At 43.3% G+C, this 22,065-nt stretch overlaps 1 protein-coding gene across 1 annotated transcript; it reads right to left on the bottom strand.

Moving 5' to 3' along the window:
* Positions 1-18,726: 18,726 nt before the first annotated feature.
* On the bottom strand, positions 18,727-19,974 carry LOC109769106 (aspartic proteinase nepenthesin-1-like). The gene has a single exon (XM_020327843.3). The coding sequence runs from the start codon at positions 19,972-19,974 to the stop codon at positions 18,727-18,729; it is 1,248 nt and encodes a 415-aa protein (XP_020183432.3).
* Between the last annotated feature and the right edge of the window lie 2,091 nt (positions 19,975-22,065).

Here is a 22,065-nt window from a genome sequence, read left to right as displayed (position 1 = left end):
GCAGATTTGGATGTTTTCTGTGAGCCAGGCCCAGAGATGCTTTAAGAACCATGCTATGTAGGCCCAACAGTATATCCGTGCAACCAAACAGCCCACCTTCAAAAAGATGATGCATCGCGCGGGCCTGGCTGGCTCGATGCGGGCAACCATACACGCCTTTAGTGTATTAGTGTACCATGGATGCATAATATGTAACTATGTAAGTGTCCTGTTTTGACGATGTGCCTTGTTAGTAGGGCACTGATAGGCGCCGGTGCGCCGGCCCAAGTTTGGGCCGGTCGCACCGCAGCCGCACGATTAGCGCGTCATCGACCGTCTGTTTTGCCAGCTGGCCCACGTCCTTCGTTGACTTCGTTTTCCAACACCGCGATCCCTCTCTGCGAGTAGTCGCCTGCCCCGCCGGCTGTAGGCCTCGAAGTAGGTCGCGCCTCGCGCTACCCCTCCCCTCGCAGCGCAGTTAGGCGCCTTCCCCTCGTCGCCGGTCGTCGCCCGGCTCCAACGGCACGCCGTCGCTCCCTCCCCCCAGCAGCCCCTCCACGCTGTGCAGCGCGCGTTCGCCGTCGACAATCACCACCAACGCTCGCCCCTCGCTGGTTCTGCCCATCCCCTCACCCCCCTCCAGGAAACAATGGCGAGGACGTCGTGGTTCGCATCCAAAACAACGGTTGTAGCAAAAAATGCGCTGCTTCCAGCAAACTTGAAAACGCTAGTATCAAAAATTGGAAAATGGACGTTGTTGAAGCAAAAAATCAAGGATGCCGATGGTAGCAAAAAATGAAGCTCGTTCCAGCAAATCAAAAGGCCCGTGGTAGCAAAAATGCAAACATTTGGTGTTGTACCAGCAAAACCAAAAAACCGAGGGTAGCAAAAAATGTTGACGGTTCCAGCAAAAACAAATTACGGTGGTAGCAAAAAGAGTAAAATTGGGCATGATTCCAGCAAAACCAAAAAAACGATGGTAGCAAAAAATGTTGATGGTTCCAGCAAATACATATCACGGTGGTAGCAAAAAACTAAAAATTGGACGATGGTTCCAGCAAAACCAAAAAAACGATGGTAGCAAAAAATGTTGATGGTTCCAACAAATACATATTACGGTGGTAGCAAAAAACTGAAAATTGAACGATGGTTCCATCAAATCAAAACGCCTGTAGTAGCACAATTAGGAGCTGGTTCGAACATCTGGTCGCCGTGGTTGTAGCACTTGTCTGGGCACGGTCATCCAGCCCGTTGCCTGCCCGTGGTCGTGGTCACCCACCCATCGCAGCTCCCGGCGAGACCGGTTGCAGCTCCCGACTAGGCCGGTTGCAGCTGTTCCCGTCCACCATGTGCAGATCCCCGGCATGCTTCCTCCTCCGCCAAGCGCCGACCCGTGGTCCATCACACGGGGGCGTCGGGGAGCAAGAAGGGGAGGGCCGACGAGCAGAGGTGAAGAGAGGAGCAGGGGATGCCTCGCCGGTGGGGTCCTCGCCGGAGAAACCGCGGCACTGGCCGAAGCCAAGCTCATGAAGAGAGGCGAGTGGGGGATGGATATGTGCGAGAGATGCTGAGGAGAGAGGCGAGCAGGGGATGAAAGGATAAGACACGGATGGTTGAGATATAAAAGGACGGGTGTGTGCAGGCCCTGTGGCCGCGTGGCACGGACGTGGTGGCTCGCGACCGGCCGAGCGTTCGGCCGGTGCGCCGCAGCCAAACGTTTTCCTTGTTAGTATGTACTTGAGCAACTCGTATCTCACGTCATTCTTATCGTGAGCTAATAAAGGTTGGATGGTTCCTCGATTCTTATTTAATCTGTTTGGATGAATTGTGCTCTTAAACAAGAGACTAGTAATTGGATTCTTCCAGACGGAGGGAACGGATCCTGGAACGCATCAGATCCTTCCGTAGGCCGTTCTTCGAGGTCACGGAGCCTAAGCCAGCACCCGCCGCAACTAACGGCAAAAAATCCCCATCGCCATTGGCGGCTTTGGAGTTCTACCACCCACCACGAGAAGGACCTGCTGGACCACGGGTTCAGCTCCAACTCCCTCGTCCGGCCTGGCCAGGAAGCTGCCCCGCTGGCGCCAGGCGTGGAGCCTGTGGGAGTTCATTCACCGAAGAGCATCGCTCCGTCGGACATCGCCGGCCACCGGGATTGAAGTCTAGGTCGCGCCATACAACCTGACATTTTCCTCGTGTTGATTAATTACCAATCAAAGGGCTGGACACTGACCTGCGCTATATTGCTTGGTGTTTCTTCAAAATTAGAGTGGATACACGTCAATTTATTAGGCGTGAGCTAGATGACACCTAGTGGATTGAGCTACATCTAGTCTATCTAGGTGTTGCGTGCTTTTATAGTTGTACTAGAGCGTGAATGCGCGCGTTGCCGCGCCCGCCTACCTTGCAGGTTATATTATAGAGTCATGAGAAAAAAGTGTTGGTAGTCAAAGAGAATAAATTTAGGGTACAGAACACATATTGCCGTGCATGAAGCTTGAAAGATAGTGCAACCAATACACTTAGAATGCATACACATAGTCAATAATTGAGGCCCTAAATGCATGCAATCACAAGTTCTTACAAACACGCAAGTTTATGAAATTAAACTGATGAACTCGAACTAAGTATTCATAGGTGGTATTAACAAAACAATAGCAGGCATCGCTATATTTGTTTTCTGCACTATTATTCATGATAAGAAGCAAAGATACGTCTCTATTATTGAAGCAAAATATATGCTGGAGAGACTGGGAAATGGTTGATGTACCTGGGAATACAAAACCAACAGCCATTAGCCGACGTGTTTAAGTTTTATGGGTTTATGTACGTAACTATAGGTACAAGAAGCAGAACGGAACTTGTTTGATCAATTTCTTTGCAACAGATTCAGTGTTAGAGACAGCTGCATACATACTCCCTCCATCCTAAAATTCTTGTCTTAGATTTGAGTCACATTTTAGTATTAGATACATCCGCATCTAGACAAATCTAAGACAAAAAATTTTGGGACGGAGAGAGTAATATAATTTATCAATGACTGTTATAACTTGGAATTTTAGGAAGTGGTACACATACACAGAGGTAAAATGAAGATTTCATTTGCCATAAGTCATAACGTACCTAGAGCTGCGCTTCGGTAGACCCTCCTCACAAAACGTATAAAGAGCAATATGGACCTTTGACGTATCGTACAACGCCGGATATATACAGCCATACCTTAGCCTAGGCGTGAATGCAATGGTTATTTGCTCCTTAGGCGGGCCTGGCCCATTTACGTTTATTTCTTTCTTTTTAGAATTAAACTACAAAAATATTTGCTGTGCCTTGCGGGGTTCGAACCCATACCGTCCACTCCCGTAGGGAGGCCGCTAACCACCAGGACACTTGAACTGTTGTGCCATAGAACTTCTTTCCTTCTTCTTATGGAAATATAACGTTAAAAAAAGTTTTTTTCAGTTTAGCCCGTGTTCTTTGTTATTTATTTATTTTTCATATTTCCTTATTTCTTTCTATTTTTGTTTTCTTTTCTTAATTCACAGACCTTTTTAAAATTCTTTAAATTTTTAAATTTTATCATTTGTTTTTTTTAATGAACTTTTTCCAAACTCATGACCTTTTTCAAATTCATGATTTTTTCGAGTGTGTGATTTTATTTCAAATTCATAAACTTTTTTGAGTCTGCGATTTTTTTTTTCAATTTTTTCATTTTTTAGGAAAACATCATGACCACATGGAACTTTTTCAGTGGTTTCATGCTTGTAACCAAACACACCTTGCACAATCTGGTACGTTCGGGTAGGCCGGAAGGGCAAGTTTCGAACCACTTTTTTTCACCTCCTCCAAATGCCCCAATTATTTTCCACACCTTGGCGTCATCATGCCCAACATGCATGCCAAGTTTCGTTGGTCTCCGACATTTCATGCATTTTCTAGGTTTTCCCATCGGAAAACCCCTAAACACTAGCCGGACGTGACGCAACGTTCGTTCGGTGTCCGAGTTCGTTCAAATTTTGCGTGGGGGGAAACCTAGGGCATGCCCAACCACTGGCAAAAATTGGTGTCATTTCATGCTTGCAACCGAACACAGTGTGTACAATCAGGTACGTTCGGGTAGATCGGAAGGGCAAGTCTCGAACCAGTTTTCATGTCACCTCCTCCGAACGCGTCCAAATTGTTTCCACACCTTGGCATCACCATGGCTAGCATACATGCCAAGTTTTGTTGGTTTCTGACATTCTATGATTTTTCTAGGTGTTTCCGGTGAAAAGACTCTAAAACACAGGCCGGACGAGACGCAACGTGTGCTGGGTGTCCAAATTTGTTCAAATTTTGCATGGGGGACAACCTTGGGCATGCCCAACCGCTGGCAAAATTTGGTGTCATATCATGCTTGCAACCAAACACACAGTGTACAACCTTGTACATTCGGGTAGACCGGAAGGGCAAGTCTCGAACCATTTTTTTTCACCTCCTCCAAACACACCCAATTTTTTTCCTCACATTGGCATTATCATGGACAGCATGCATGCCAGGTTTCCTTGGTTTCATACATTCTATGTTTTTTCTAGGGGTTTCCTGGTGAAAAACACAAACATAGGTTAGACGTGACGCAACGTGCGTTAGGTCCGAATTCGTTCATATTTTGCGTGGGGGACAACGTTGGGCATGCCCAACTGCTGGAACATTTTGGTGGTTGACCCTTATACATTTCCTGCTTCTAAATATCACATGCGGTCGTAGTCGGATAGCAAGCAGTGTAATCAGGACGATGAGGTTACAAAATTTGTTCCCAAATTCTAAAAATATTCTTGATTTCAATAGTTGTTCGCAAATTCAATAAATGTTTGGGGAATTTCAAAAGAATGTTCGCACTTTCAAATGATTCTTCGTAATTTAGAAAAATGTTTGAGTTTTCAGTTTAGTTCCTGTGTTTCAACAAATGTTCTCCTTTTCAATGTTTTTTTCCTTTGTAAAACGAATGTTTGAGAGTCTCATGTTTTCACAAAATATTTTAGTTTTTTTAAATCACAAATTTGAAATTGTTCGCACTTCCCAAAAAATTGTTCGCTATTCCAAAAAATGTTATCATTTTCAGTTTTGTTCCTTTTATGATTCTCAAAAAACCTTCACGTTTTCACAAAATGTTGTAGTTCTTTTAAAAATATCACAAATTTTTAAATCAGCGCGTTTCTAAAAATATTGACTTTTTCCATTAAGAAAATGAGGTCCGAGTTTTTTAAAATAATTTCATGGCTTATGGTTCATATAGACTGGGCTGCCTTTTCAGACACCAAATCCCAGTTAGTATTATAGTGACTACTGACGTGGTTGACTGTTGTGATGTCCCTGATTTGATCCCTATTGCACACTTTGCTTTATCTTAATTTTTCGTACTTTTGTTTTAAATTTTGTCGCGACCTTTAGTTTCTTAATCATTTGCGCTAGCAATCTAACATAGCAAATTGGCAGTGTCAGTGGTTAGCACAGCGTGATTTTAACTCGAACGTGCATGTTCGATTCCCATTGCCCTCATTTTTTCTCGCGATTTTTGTCCCATTGAAAGGGGCGCACCCGCGAATGGGCCGGCCCAGGTGCAAAACGTTAACTTCATGCCGCTGCGAGCCCTCGTATCGTACGCAGGCCACGTGCCGGAGTTCTCAGCGCGGACGACGTACTTTGAAGAAAAGACCATCATGCCCTTTATTATGAAGGGGTATGGAGTAATCTCAGCCATCAATGTGTTTAGAGGGGGTCTACCGAAGCAAAAGTGACGTACCTAACCTTTTTTATCTCATTTCCTAGTAGTAGAACTCGCATCACTGTAGAAGCTCATGGTATGCTTATGAACAATGAGAGACCTATGGTAGTAGGTTTGAATGTTTGGCAGTATGAACAGTGCAACAAATAAGGAAAACTTGTCAATGAGCCATTGTTTCCAGTTCATGTGGAATGGTTCAGTCAAGTATTTCTTGGAACATTCTTCACCAATCTCGCATGGCTCTGCAAAAATAATGTAAATAACAAATATAGTTATTCTGAAACTGAGATTTATCCAAACACTTCCTAACAAGAGCAATAGGGAAAATCTAGAAGCAAGGGGCCCAAGAACGGACTGTTGGTGCCGACCATCCCATTAGCACGACTGACATAAGCAGAAGAATATTTAATAGAAGATATTTGTACGGACGAACTGGAAGGAATAAAAGGGACAATCCAAACGCAGGTTTACGAAAACTTGTATCAGGATCATAATGTCGTCTAAGAGACAGAACAATAGGTGGATGAAGAGATCAACTTGTAAGGCATAGAATGATAGAAACATACTTGAACGAACGAAGCGGGCGAGAGGAGCATAGCGGAAGCGGAGATACGATGGCGATAGTGCCCGCCGCCGGTGCTGAGCCGAATTGCGGCATCTCCACGCATCGCGGGGGACTGGGGAGTCGCGTCGGCATAGATTTGTTTCTCTTTCAAAGTTGGAGTACGCACGGAAGCTACGTGGGCTTTTGGCCGCTGATCGGCCCGTGAAACGAGGTGGTCCCTAGCTCGGTTTGCGGAGCAGCGGCCCAAACTACATGTGTGTTGAATGGATCGCGACATGGTGAAAAGTTGTATCGATCTGGTTTGTTACGGGGTTGATCCGACGGCTGACGATGTCAAAACGCTGTGGTGGCTCGTAGATGGCTGAGTTATACTATTAAGTAATTGCAATTAGCGTTGTACTAGTTGAGTGCCCGTGCATTGCCACGGAACAACAAAATTAAGTGTCCCTCCCATTATTGTTGGTCATCAAATCCAATCCAAAAATCCCTGGTTGTCTTCGCACCATTGTCGAAGGCACACTCAACCCATTGCCTTCTATTGTCATCGGCCAATGAGAGGGTCCAAAATCGCCCTTTCATCGCCCTAGTAACCACTCCACTAAATGCGCTAACCTCATATAAATATTTCCTTTACCTTCTCCTATACAATTTACTAATAAAATAAAATACACTCATACTTGAATTGTAGCTCAACATATATTATATCATAATGAGTCAATAAAAAGTTATATCCACATGCTCTTCATCAGATCTCGTACAACTGGAAGGATATTACCATATTGGCCACGTAAGAAATGATCGCACATTTTCACAGTATAAGAACATTAGGCATAGAAAGAGTTCAATACCTATGAGTTGCGACAAAACGTCAAAAAAATTAACAATAACATTGATAAGAGCATCTCCCCTGCTTTTTCCCTCTTGATTCATGCATCATGTTTCATCATTCCTTCTTCTATCCTTACTCTGCCTTGGCCCATGCCCATGCTCCTTTTTGCTATGTCTTGTATCCATAATATCAAACAATAGATAACAAGACATTATGCACATCACTTACAATAAAGCAACCCAAAGGTGCATGCAACAACAACACCCTTTTGGTGTCTGTTTAAAAAAAACGCATACTAGCAACATACATCCGCAATCATCGATGGGAGGTAAATTAAGTTGGCCTGTTCTTGTAGAAGACAGGACCAACTTTTGTTACCTTACCTAAGCTCAACCTATATATCTCATTTCCTGATCTGGCATTAATATAGAGCTGGAATGTCTTTGGGCGATATCATTCTTGTCGTGCCAACAGTTCTCTCAAATCATGGATGCGAACTAACATCGTCCTTTTAAAAATGTCTATGTATCACAAAGGCTTGCTCACAGAGCAACAATGTAATAGAATGCATAGTTATCAATAAATTAAATAGGGGGTCATTTCTGCAATAAAAAGCAAACATTATATGTTCATTTACATCTCAAATAATCTTTCATGTGCGGGTAAACAAAGGATAGTGCACGGTAAGATTATTTTACAATGGATTTTGTGTTTGTTCTAGAACAAAAAAAAGGAGTACATGAGATGATTTTGACAATGTGGCGTCCTTGAAATCCTCGTGTTTTTTAGTACAATATTTTTCCGCGCTGTGTTTCCTTGGTTCCCTCATGAAGAAGCCATGTAGCAAACAATACCATAGTCGATTTCTGCATCTACAAGACACCTGGTGATTGTATTTGCTACCTTGACAACAATCACTTGTGATGACAAATTCACCTTTGGAAGTACTGCGCAAATGCACACTTCATATTTCAGGGAACATTATACAACATATTCAAGTAGCATAATAAAGTTTTATGAATCATGACAAAAAGAAAGTACTCTCATAATTGATCCCCCATTTTGCCGAAAAGAAAAAAGCTCAATTAACCCGTGCAAACAGTGAATGTACATGCACTTAATTTCAAATCTCTATTATCCATCGTTGTAAAAACTAACAAGTTTAACGACCTTGTGCACACAGCATATCCCTATACGGGCCTTGTAGGCCATATAAATTGTTCTCCAGCTTGTATCGAAACTTTCTTCTCGGTAACCTTGCACATTTCAGTCCCTGGTCATGGTTTTTCTTAATGTCAAGCATAAGGAAAAGTACAAACAACATATCATGAAGAGGAAAAACAAAGGCATAACTAGTGGTTTGAGCAATGTTGAATGTTGACATTTATGTCTTGGATGGATATTTGAGAAGATATACATAACTTTTTTATAAACTATGGTGTAATCCAATTCTTACAGGAGAACAGAGTTTGGCTCAACCATGAATCCACAATGCCAGAACCAATGAACAATATAGTTGAAGGTACAACATATAGGATGCTAGAAAATGGGTTGACATGACAATGGAGCAACCACACCAATACCCAGATATTTTATATAGCTCTTAGCACTTAACATTTCCAACAATAACAATACCTGAGATTGTAGTACTCCCCCCGATCCATATTAATGGTCACTATTCCCATTGCAATAATCAGGCCTCACCTTGTCGCTCGAGAAAAAAATCTGGCATTATCCGTCATACCTTACCTGATATTCTAGAGTAAATACCATTTGTGCATGCAATAAATATGTCCAATAGTATATCTACAAATCCTAGTGCCCTTAGGTAACTTGTTACTGTTTGGCAAGAATATGTCTAATATGATTATGTAAGTATATATGGCCTCTGATGAATAGTACTTCTTTAGTACGGCGTTCAGTGGTATGCGTATCGTGGACGTCCTCCAGCTTTGAGATCGAGCAGAACCACTGACGAATCTGACGCGCGAAGACTTTTAGGATCGTATATCCACCGTATGAAACCTTGTTTGTACATGCACCGGCTCAGTTTCTCTCCCCTCCCTCCTCCCTTTGCAGTCAAGATTTCTTGTTTTTGTACCATTCAACAGCAAAGTGGTTCTTGTTCGGTGTGAACACATGAAGCATATGTGCCAACTTTTTCTGCGATCAAAATTTTCCCAGCTGCAGAACAGTTGGACTGAGATTCGTATTCACACCCTCATTTTGCTTTTTCCAATCCCATGTAGGCTTCCAAAAATTTTAAATTGCCAGGAGGCACTACAACAGTACAGAATTTGTTTTTTATTTTTAGGCGGCCATTGTAGCCACTACGAGCAGACTACACCCTGGCCGGCACGATAGATGTGAACGCACAAGAGGCAGTCACCAAAGCACGGCTGACCGGTGTGAACTCAATAAATGGTGTTCTAATTTCATTTTTCTCCATACCAAATCGCACGACATCACACCGGTTTTCCTCCCAAACCTCTTCATCGCCTAGCTCATTCCGCCGCTAAGCAACTCTAGTAGACCCCGCAAAAACTTGACCCGCAAAACGTGTTTGTTGTTTCACGAAAATCGCAATTGCGGGTCGAAAACTAGCGCGGCCGAACAGATACTGTAAAACAAACTGTAAAGCTGGAATAAAGGGCTCCTTCCTCCAGTCTAGCCGTTGCTGCCCCTTCCTCCAGCCGGCCGCGGTGGCCACGCCGGCCGCGCCCAACCCCGTCGCCCGCAGGCCATGCCCCGTCGCCCGTCGGTCGCGCCCCATCGCCCATGGGTCGCGCCCCGTCCCTGCCGGTCGCGCCCCATCACCGCGCCGGTCGCGCCCCGCGCCGGCCATGCCCCGTCGCCTCCGTCGTCCGCGCCCAGCCTTGCCGGCCACGCCCCTTACGTCCGTCGTCCGTGCCTTGCTCTATTGCCAGGCGAGCCGTGCCCCTTTGCCCGCCGCGTCGAGAGTATTCCGGCGGCCAGGCTGAGGTCATGGGAGGCCACGACGATGTCGAGCTCGTCCAATTCGAATCGGCGGCGACCGATTGCGGCGTCTAGCGGCCTTTTTCGATGTGCGGTGATGAATTCCGGCGAGTTTAGGGCGGATTCCGGCAAACTCCGCAGCGACGTGTTTGCTCCGACGAGGTTTGACCGGTATACGGGCCCCCCTATATTCGGCCTTCCAACCTCCAAGCTCCAAAGATAAGGGTTTCGGATGTGCATTTGTGGTGGCCCTTAAAATTTTTACGGGTTGGACTATTTTTACGGTTTCTGTTCTCTACACTTTTTTCGCCCAAAACCGTAAAACACAAAATTTTTGTGGGTTTGACCACTTATGCGGGGTCTGCTAGAGATGCTCTAACTCTGTCACTCCCAGTGCAACCACCTGCCTGGGACCCGCTGCTCGTGGACTGCCGCCTGGGATCTGGCTGTTCCCTAAACTGTTTTCACCAAATCAAGCATATCGTCACGCATGGAGTTTTGACATTGGCTACGTACTGAGTGTTCGAATCAAGAAACAAGCTGCTATGGAACTGCTAACCTTTCACCAACGTCGCCGCCGCCGAACTCCGTTAGCTTGCAGAACGAGTGCTGCCCCGTTGTGTGGAGGCAAGGGAAGAAAGTGGTACTGTGCTGCTGCCCTACTGCCGGCACACATGATTCAACCAACTTTTTCGTAACCTAAAAGCACGCACTGTGGAGCCCGGAGGCCTGCGTCCATGAGCGGGCCAGCTGGCTATTTTGATCAGCGCCCTTGACGGCTACTAGTTACGTGTGCATGTACAAGTAGAAAGCAGGAACATGTAATGCAAAACCACGCAACTGTTCTGCCATCGATGGACACGGGCTCATATTCGAGGAGACATCACAGTTACTTCTACCACGCATCTTGAACCAGGTATATACATCTGTAACGACCTGGTACAACGTATTGTGGCAGGGACAATTTATTGACAAGCCACGGTTACGTCAGAATAACGATCTTAGCGCTGCAACGTGCGCAGAAAATCCGCTTCGGATGCTGCTTTGCTATGAAGCCTATTGTGAAAGATACATTGTGTCTTATGCCGCTTTTATCGTGTAGGGCCTCCAAAGTTTGGAAAGAAGTACGGGTCAGAACTTGGGTTCTGATTTTTGTGATAGTGATTGTTATGTTTAGAGCCTGCCTAGTGCCCTGTACTCCTGGTGCACAGAATGTTAACTGGCAAACACCAAAAATAGTAACCTCGATCTGTAGTCTGTAGTGAATGAATGAAAATAATCTTTATCAAACTATCACTGGAGATGAGATAACTACATTCGTGCAAATGAATTTGCATTGGCTCTGTAATGATAACACGTTACATATTAATCTAACTGAACTGCCACTGGAAAATTTTAGGAGATACCTTTTGTGAACTGCCAGTTAACATAGCTGTATAACAACTGCCACTGGAAAAAGAAGGTAGCGCCGACTGAGACAGAGTTGGGCAGGAGCAAGCAGTTGGATTGCCCTGACTCTTCAAGATCAAAGGTACCCGGCTTCCTCTTCATCGAGTCACGAAATTTAGAAAAGGAAAAAACTTACATGTGCTTGACTCAGAGCCATTAGGAACAGCAGAGGTAACTGAAACACACTATTATTTAATTCTAAAGCATCAACTTACTCACCGTTCTCTTCAAATTTCTGCCAGACTGGAGAAAAGAATGATGAGAAAGAGAGGTACGAATGGAGATTCAATTATTATGAACTCTGATGGAATCATTAATGTTCTCCAAAATTTTGGTACTAGAAGGACAAATATTCCTCTCATATACTAATTGCAGGGATCCTTCAGCATGTAAATTGTTGACGAAATGGCATTTAAATTCAAACCATCGGCTCGTTTAGATTCAGGGTGCAGTATGGAATATACATTGTCATTAGTTTTAGGTATCTAAAAGGGAGCCTCACGGTGTGATATTTTTATTTCTACTTTACAGAAACTGCACATATGTTCAAATTGCTACTCCCTCCATCCCATAATGTAAGACGTTTTTCGACACTACACTAGTGTCAAAAAGCGTCTTACATTATGGGACGGAGGGAGTATAGTTTACTGAAGAGCGGGGAAACTGTAGAGATCATGCAGACATTGCATTCTGCGATAACATTAACAAAAAACAGAGACCTGGTGATGTTTTCATTCTGTTACAAGGTAATGAAAACAAGGAAAAAGACTAACCAGTCGACGCCATCATGACAATAAAGCTAGGACTACATAATATATACATACAGTACTCAAATACAATACAAATCACGCTTTCAATCTTAAGCACCATGTGTATGATGTAAATTTCAAAAAATAATCTGTAAGATTTAATTATGATGCATTACCAGTTATGACACCTCATTAAAATAAAACAAGCAAAAGTGCATAGGAAAAAGAAAGAAACGAGCTTATGTGTGTACGAGAGTATTACCAAGTTCAGTTAAAGCTCTTAGAGGTTGAAGGGATGTTAAACGGTGACAGGGAGGTTGATACATAGAAATTCAGTAATCCATATCCAAGTTTCCTCATCACAACTACAGTTAAGAAGCAAATGAGTGCTAGTTCTATCCTGCATACATTGCATCTACCAACTAAACATTTTGAACAGGTTTATACACTTATTCTAGCATATTGTTCACAACATAAACAAAGTAAATAGCCCTTAATCAGGCTTTGTTTCTTGTGTGAATTCTATGATGCGGCATATGTTACCTTTACCTGACTTTCCACCACAGGAGAAATGCTAAATTTTTTGTGTTGTACATTGTTGCCTGAACATGAAAGGATTACATGTACTTGGTGGGAATGTACAACGATCGATCCTATTTAGACTCTTGTATCTACATTTGCTTTTCCTCTGGATGTTCGACAGACAAACAGTGACAAGTGAGGTGGGGGGTCGAGTGCTGTCACGGGTATTATAGAAACTAAATCGAACGGCGGCGATTTTCGTGTTGAGGGAGGGCTGCTATTTGTGAGCTGCGTTTGGATTTCCTTGAAGAGGAGAGGACGAAGAAGTACAGTTGAGATAAATATTTCCCTCAGTTAAGAACCAAGGTTATCAATCCAGTAGGAGAACCACGTAAAACCTCATGAACAACACCTACACACAAAAGAACAAATACTTACACCCAACGCAGACAAGGGGGTGGTCAATCCCCTCGGCAGTTAATCGCAAGGATCAAGTCTGTTAATGGTAGATAGATAAACAAAAACACAAAATAAAATAACGGTAAATAAATTGCAGCAAAGTATTTCTGGATTTCAATATATGGTAAAGATAGCCCCGGGGGCCATAGTTTTAACTAGAGGCTTCTCTCTTGAACATAGCATACGGTGGGTAAACAAATTACTGTTGGGAAATTGATAGAAAAGCGCATAGTTATGACGATATTCAAGGCAATGATCATTTATATAGGCATCACGTTCGAGGCAAGTAGACCGACTCCTGCCTGCATATACTACTATTACTCCACACATCGACCGCTATCCAGCATGCATCTAGAGTATTTAGTTCATAACGAACAGAGTAATGCCTTAAGCAAGATGACATGATGTAGACAAAGTAAACCCAATCAATATGAATAAACCCCATCGTTTTATCCTTAATGACAACGATACAAATACGTGTCATGCCTCCTTCTATCACTGGGATTGACCACCGCAAGATCAAACCCATCCCAAAGCACCTCTCACATTGCATGATAAATCAATCTAGTTGACCAAACCAAACGGATAGATCGAAGAGAAATACAAAGCTATAATAATCATGCATAAAAGAGTTTAGAGAAGAATCAAATAATATTCATGGATAATCTGATCATAAACCCATAATTCATCTTGTCCCAACAAACACACCACAAAAGAAGATTACATCGAATAGAACTCCAAGAACATCGATGAGAACATTGTATTGAAGATCCAAGAGAGAGAAGAAGCCATCTAGCTACTAGCTATGGACCCGTAGGACTGTAGTAAACTACTCACACATCATCAGAATGGCAGCCAGGTTGATGTTGAAGCCCTCCGTGATCAATTCCCCTTCAGGCAGTGTATCGGAGAAGGCCTCCAGATGGGATCACGGAAGAACAGAGGCTTGCTGTGGCGGAAAACGAGTTTAGGGTGGCTTTCTAATGTATTGGGAATATTTGGGAATTTATAGAGCTGGAATTAGGTCAAGAGGTGTCATGAGGGGCCCACAAGAATCTTGCCACCTCAAAAGTTGTCATAAATTGTATCTCTGTATTCCACACATTTCTTCATTTAAGCTGTTGTATTTCACTAGCTGGACCTCACCCACGTGATTTGACCAGTTGGGCCTACGCACGTTATTCCAGCCACGGCCCTACATGCGTCTGAAGCCAGTCTCACTTCACAGTTCACACACGTACATAAATGTCAACTTATTTTTCAAAGGATCAACCTCTCTCACTTTAAATGTCAGTTTCATATTTTCTTTTTTAAAACAACTCAGCTACCCATAGCTATTTCAATTCATACCTAACTGAAATATCATTTCAACTCTTTCAAAAAAACATCGCAATTATTTCAAGTTACCGATTTCAATAGTTTCATACATTGATTTTCATTTTTTAAATCTAATTCCACACCATCCAAAACAAATGATCTCATTTCAAAACAACTTTCAATTTTTAACAAAATTTATTTCATATATCCCAAACTCACAAAAAAAGAAGTGAAACTGATTGTTTCCGACTGGGAAAAAAAACTAGTTTCAATTTATATTCAAAAATCTATTTCAATACATGTCTCATTCATATAACATGTTATAGATATATTAAATAGCGGTTTCATATATTTCAGGGAAGTAATTTCATATTTCAAAAGAGTAGCATAAACAATTTCATTTTTTTACCAAGTGATTTCAGTTATTCCAATGCCAATGCCAATGCCATATTTCACAACGAATGAAACTCATTATCTCAATCATCAAAGAACTGAGTTCGATATTTTCAAAAAAAAATTCACTAGCATACTTTTTCAAAAGACTGTAACTTCATATTTCAAAAGAGTGGCAAAAGCATTTTTATTTTTTTACAAAGTGATTTCAATTATTCCAATTCAAATTTCATATTTCACACAAGTGAAACTGACTAGTTACACTATCAAAGAGCAACTGATTTCAGTTCTTCAAAATGTACATTTCAATCAATTCATAAACATATCTCATTGTAATTCCAGTGTCATTTCATAAACATATCAAAGTTCAAGTATTTCAAAGAACACAGACTATCAATTTGGCAGATGTGCACACTATTTTGTACAATTTCAGATCACAAAACCAAATGGCACAAAAATTGATTCATTCATCTTCTCAATTATATCAATTGATTCCACTGGATCCCACAATTCATAAATCATGTCGTTCAAATCATGTTTCAATGATTTTCACACACATTCCACAACACTAACCGATGCTCTCTGTCACAAACATACAAACACCTGAAATTGAAGGAGCATGGGGAGACCAACCATCTGGTAAAGTAGCAAGGGATGTTCAAATCATGCAAAATAAAAACAGAAATCATTAAGTACAGATGGAGAGAGGTTAGGGGAGATGGGCTTCATTATTCACCAGATCCGGTTGCGGTCATACTTGGAGTCGCCGGATCCAGCGACGCCAGTGCGCGGTGACCCATCGTGGTGGGTGGCCTTCATGGTGGAACCTTGCCGGAGCAGCTCACCCCAACGCCCACCGTAGCGTATCCATCATCCGCCGGCGTGATTCGGCGTCGCTCCTCGCCGGCCTCGTGGTACAGCCGTGCCGCCGGTCTTGCCTGTGTTCCCGTGTGGTAGGTGACAACCGCGGAAGCCTAATTCGCTGTCGGAGTTTGATGGAGAAGTCAGATCTACTGCGGCGGTGACCGGCATGGAACTCACGAGAGAGGGGGAAGAGAGCTCGATGTGGGAAGGAAACATCGGCGGGGGCTTGATATTTCTCTGTCGTGGGGTCCATCTCGTATTGCATCTGTATAGGTCTCGTATCCTAAATCAGAGGTGGAAAAAGAAAGTTTGTGGGGTCCACCCCACACGCCTCTGGAAGCATTGATGGATGGTGGATTTCCCACCGGTAGATACCGGTTCCGGTAAAAAAATGTATTTGGGTGTTTGCGCTGGGGCGCTTCAGCGTCCAAAATAAAGCATGCGTGGGGTCAAATAGATTGCATGAATTTTACAGTAGCTAAATCGCGTGGTCAAAAACTTAGATAAGGCATAGCTAATTCTCATCCAGATGAGAATTAGCAAATCCAGAAAATTAAACTTGAGCTAAGAACCAGCAAAAAAACCTAACTCCAACAATTATATCTTATGTCAAAATTACTTATGTTGGCATGGAAAATTTACTTTTACATGCATGTGAACCATATTCGTTCATGGAAATTTAACTTCTGTGTAAACATAAAGTTTAAGCATTAAATATTGGATATGCATTTGCAATAGAAATTTTAATCAACTTTTTTTGTTATTTCACATAGACGGCAATTTTGTTTCACAAAAGATGGCAATTTTCATAAATAAAATACTATGAAAAATTTGAATATGTATTTGCCATGGCAATATTTGATTTTTTTGTTATTTCATACATGACAAGTTTCTTATATAAAAGCATGGCAATTACGATATAAATACCATGGCAAATTTGAACATGCATTTGTGATGGAAGTATTTTGATCAATATTGTATGTTATGGCATGTATAGTTTAATTTTCCAAGTCAATTTTCACTTTTTTTCACCTTGGCAATTTAACTTTCTTATTCCCATGGCAAATTTTCCTTTATTTGCATGGAAAATTTAATTTGACATACATGGCAAATTTACTTTTTGTCGCTCATGGCAAGTTTTATTGTATGGAGCATGGCAAGTTTACTTTTTATTTGCCATGGCAAAAATACTTTTCACCCGTGGCAATTTTTGCTTTTCCACCGTTCATGGGATTTTTTTATTCTATAGACTATTTTACATTTACTTTACCAAAAACATGGTAATTACCACTAAACAACATGTGGCAAATTTTTCCTTTTGTTTTGCCACATGATGGCAAATTTTAATGCACAATTTTTGCTTTTCCTGTATATAGTAAAAAGTACCACATAAATTTTTAAGCCAAATTTCCTTGCCACCATGTAGTGATGCAAATTGCCATGAACTTTTTATTTACTGCTTTTTTCATTAAAAAATATCTTTTTCACCATGACAAAATTTTCTTATAAAGACGACGACATTATTCAGTTTGAACCATTGGGAGTTTTTTAGTAGTAGCTTGTTTGTCAAATCGATGCTTTATTAGTCACAACCAAAACTGGGGTTTTTTATTTACAGTCAAAACTAGGCCAAACTGGGTTTTTTAGTCACAACAAAAAGGCTTATGTATGAGGGTGTTTGCGCTGGGGTGCTTCTCGTGCCGAACGAATTCATTACCCCCCCCCCCCCCCCTCCCCCAAGTAGCAAACGAACCGTTCGACCTGGGGCTCTCGCAGACCGATCGTTCAGGAGATATTAGCGTCCAAAATAAAGCATGCGTGGGATCAAATAGATTGCGTGAATTTTACCGTAGCTAAATCGTGTGGTGAAAAACTTAGCTAAGACATAGCTAATTGTCATCGAGGTGAGAATTAGCAAATCTAGAAAATTAAACTTGAGCTAAGAACCAGCACAAAATATAAACCTAAATCCAACAATATATCTTAACCAGCTTGTAAAATTTAACACACCACATGCATCACGTCGATCTGTTGAAAGAATCACATGCACATACTTTCACATGGCCACTGTTTGGATCCGTATGTGGTCGTTACTCACTCATTCGGACTTCGGGGAGCTTTTTGGCTGTTGGGTGCAACCGACGGTAGACGGTAGCACAGATTATCTACAACCGGTTTGGATGTCAATCTAATAACAGGCTATCTGTTTAGTCATCTTGGCCTGTTTTTAGCCCGTTGTGGCATTTTTGTATCTTTACTGCTTTTGTGCTCCTTCTGTGAGCCAATACTGAACCTAAGACTTTGATTTTGAACTTTTAATCAATAAGGTGGCTGTATACATCAATCTGAAACCGAGGCCGGGGTCTTTTCTCCTTTAAAAAAAACATACTTTCACGGGGCACGGGGAACACTTTGGAGAGAAGTACACACAATCACAACACACCGGAGCTTGTGACGCTGTAAATTTGCGTCGTTTTCTTCCTTCTTTTTTATTTTCTCACTTATTTAACATCACAGTGTAAGTGTGTAACATCGTACAGTAAATACAGCGCAGTCCTTGGCTCCCAGCCGAGGTGCGCAGGACTACAACTCCATGCCACTTATAAAGCATGAACTGCTTAACTATTAATTGGGCACTTATATTGACTTAAGTAGTACTCTCTCTGTTTCTAAATGTAAGTCTTTTAAGAGATTCCATTACAAACTACATACGGATGTATATAGATATATTTTAAAGCGTAGGTTCACTCATTTTGCTTCGTATGTAGTTTATAGTGAAATCTCTAAAAAGACTTATATTTAAGAATGGAGGGAGCATATATATAATATATATAGGTAGGCTTGCGTTGGTACGTCGAGTCGATTACATGGAGCTGCAGTGAGCTGCCTGGAAAGAGATCTCGCCCTTACCGATGTCGTAGAGAACGTGCATGTCCTGCTGCATGTAACTGCCTATGACCGTCGTCTCATTCATCGGCAGCGTCGTATTCCTCTCCGCCGAGCTGTACACGACCATGCACGTCCTGTCATCCGCGAGCGGCATCCAGTAATTTGTCGCTGGCAGCACCAAGTCTGCGCCGTCGCCGAAGTGCAGCACTAAAGGCGGCACCGCACCCACATCCCAGCGGTCGACGCAGTACTCCGGCCACTCGCTCGTCGTCGGCAGGAGACTGCTGTCCATCTGCCTCGCCACCTCCTGCCTCAGCGCCTTGTATGCCACGTCGACGAGGAACATGGTCTCGATGCAGGAGTCGATGATCGTTCCGCCGGTCCACAGCCATGGCGAGGCCCGCCGCATGTTGAACGCCGCGGTAGGGATAGCCAGTCTGACGTTACCCACTGACAACCCAATCAGAGGTACGTAGTACAAAGTGTTGTAGGGCTCTTCGCTCGGGTTGACGACGAACGGTATGGATGTTACTGGCCCGTCGCCGAGGACGGCGGAGGAACCGATGACCAAGTGGCTGGTGGCGTTGACGTCCTCGGTGAAGCAGTAGGAGAATTTGGTGTGCCCGAGCTGGGAGACCAGCGAGAGCGGCCCCTTCCCGAGGCCGATGACGCCGGAAGCTCCCCCTAAGATCTCTGGCTTGAATAGTTTAATCTCACGCATGCGTCCGAACGCGATTGTTACCTTCTCAGAACCGAAGGTGAACACGTCCACGCCGAGATCTCCGGCGAGGTCCCAGAGCTCAATGCCTTCGGCGCCGTTCTTGGCCATGATGGTGCAGGCGGCGTTGTGGCCCGTGCATCGACCAGCATGCGCCGCGGCGCACAGCGTCCTGTTGTCGCAAGGCACGCTGTGCGCGGAGCGCGACCGGTCGGGGTTGTAGCAGTCGAGATCCTGGCTGATGCAGCGGGGGTGGCACGTCGCGCTCTGCGTCCACACCAGGCCGCTGCCGACATCAATAATGGATTGGACCGGCTGCGGAGGGTCGCCGATCCGGTACTCGGTGACGTGCCATCCTTGCCTCCAGCGGACGGGCGCGATCGCCCTACGCACGGTTGCAAGTGAACTTGCCTTCGCTTCCAGCCGACTGAGCTCAAGCCGGAGACTAGCTCCGACGGTCGTTGTCAAGTACGCACACACCAGTGCAACCAGGAGCCTCGCCATCCTTCTTGAACTTGATTTGGTAAGTGGTATTGACGTTCTCAGTTCGTTGTGCGTATGTGTATGAGTTGATGAGCAGATTAAATAGATGCAACTGTTTCAGGTCTACATCCAAGTTCTAGTTATACCATGCAATTTTGGCCATCTTAACAAGCCCTACAATCGTTGGAAACAATCTTGGTGTGCATGGCATTGTTGTTGGAGTTTTCATCGTGGCAACCTACCGATCGGGCTACTTAGCATCTTTTTCCAAAAAGGGTATATTACTTAAAAGATTTAAGTATTACACCCTGCATAACTAAGATGCACACAGCCAAATAAAATCCTCTAATCTGCGGTTCCTAATGGAATAGATAATAAAGCCACTTTGCCACCTACTGCTACTAACTCGCCGCCTCCCCATGTTAAGCTAGTACTTGTTGTTACCCGGTGGACTGCCGAGCTACAAGTCCTACGACACAGGAGCGGGATTCTCTAAAAAGCCAAGGTCTTAGGTGGCCAAGAGGGCCCACTTGGAGACTTGGGATCTCAGCAGGAAATGTGAAGGTTGTTTAAAGCCGGCCGATAGGCGAAAGAGAATCCAAAAGTTTTGTTCTGATTTACACAAATGAAAAATAAAAAGGCGAAATACAAAAAGACATAGAGTCCGTATAACGCCTAAAGCATAGGGGGGTCAATCCTAAAATCATGCTGCCATCCATGTTGGGTAAAAGTATCCCTCGCCGTAGCCTCCAATCGTGTACACACCTCCGTAAACAGGTCTCGATTCTTCATGCGTTGTAGAGAGGACCATAAACGAAGAGTCCCGGTACATCTGTAGATAACCTGCATCAGAGAAGTACTTTTATCATCGAAAACCTTATCGTTTCTACATAGCCAAAGCGACCAAATAACGGCAAGCGCTCCCACCCTGAGAAGAGTTCTAAACCTGTGATCAATCCCATGCAACCAGTTGATAAATACATTAGCAACACTACAAGGAGGATACAAGCCAAAAACTATTTTGATGACTGACTATATAGAACGAGCCAATTTGCATTGGAAAAATAAATATTTTATTGTCTCATCATGGTGACAAAAGATACATTGTGTACTTCCATGCCAATTCCTCTTAATAAGGTTATCTTTAATAAGAATGACTCCGCGACGAAGATACCATGCAAAGCTTTTATTCCTAAGAGGTATCTTCATCTTCTAGATCTTCTTATTATTATCAACCGACACATCAGACTGGATTAACGCTATATACATTGGCTCCACTGAGAATTGTCCATTCTCATGGAGGTTCCTCCGAAAACATCAGACCCATGTGACAATTGCACCGTGGACAACCGCTCGAGCAGGATGTTCCACGATTGGAGTCTGGGTCCAATTAAATCTCTTATGAACGTCACATTTGGTGGAAATGATTCCATTACCGTGGCAATAGTATCACCCTTGTGGCGCACAATGTTGTGTAGAGCCGGATATTGTTCCCGGAGTGCGGCATGTCCTAGCCACCTGTCCTCCCATAAACTAATTTCCAAGCCGTCCTTAATTGAGAAGGATCCATAGCAGAAGAAATATCTCTTCGTAGCCATTAAACCCGCCCAAAAGTGTGAATCCCGAGGCTTCCAGTATACTTGGGATACCGCCTTGGAACCCATATATTTCCCCCTTAGGAGGGTTTGCCATACACCATCTTCCGTCAGTAATTTAAACAACCATTTGCCGAGGAGGGCCCTATTCTTAACCTCAAGGTCATGAATGCCCAACCCGCCTTGGTCTTTGGGATGGCAAACCACACTCTATTTGGTCAGTAGATATTTTTTCTCTCGCTATCTCCTTGCCAAAAGAATCTTGATCGAAAATAATCCAATCTATGTAAGACTCCTTTCGGCAACTGGAAAAAGGAAATCATATATAGTACCATATTACTTAGTACTGAATTTATGAGAACCAATCTTCCACCCAAAGACAGCAGTTTACCTTTCCAACTGCTAAGTATTTTTTGCAGTCTCTCCTCGACGTGCTTCCATTCAGCATTTGTGAGTCTCCGATAATGTATCGGTATCCCCAAATATGTGATCGGAAATTGGCCCAACCCGCATCCGA

Source organism: Aegilops tauschii, chromosome 6 (assembly GCF_002575655.3).
Source record: "Aegilops tauschii subsp. strangulata cultivar AL8/78 chromosome 6, Aet v6.0, whole genome shotgun sequence".
NCBI lineage: Eukaryota > Viridiplantae > Streptophyta > Magnoliopsida > Poales > Poaceae > Aegilops > Aegilops tauschii.
The sequence above is the reverse complement of the archived record's forward strand: the minus strand, read 5'-3'. Positions and strand labels throughout refer to the sequence as shown.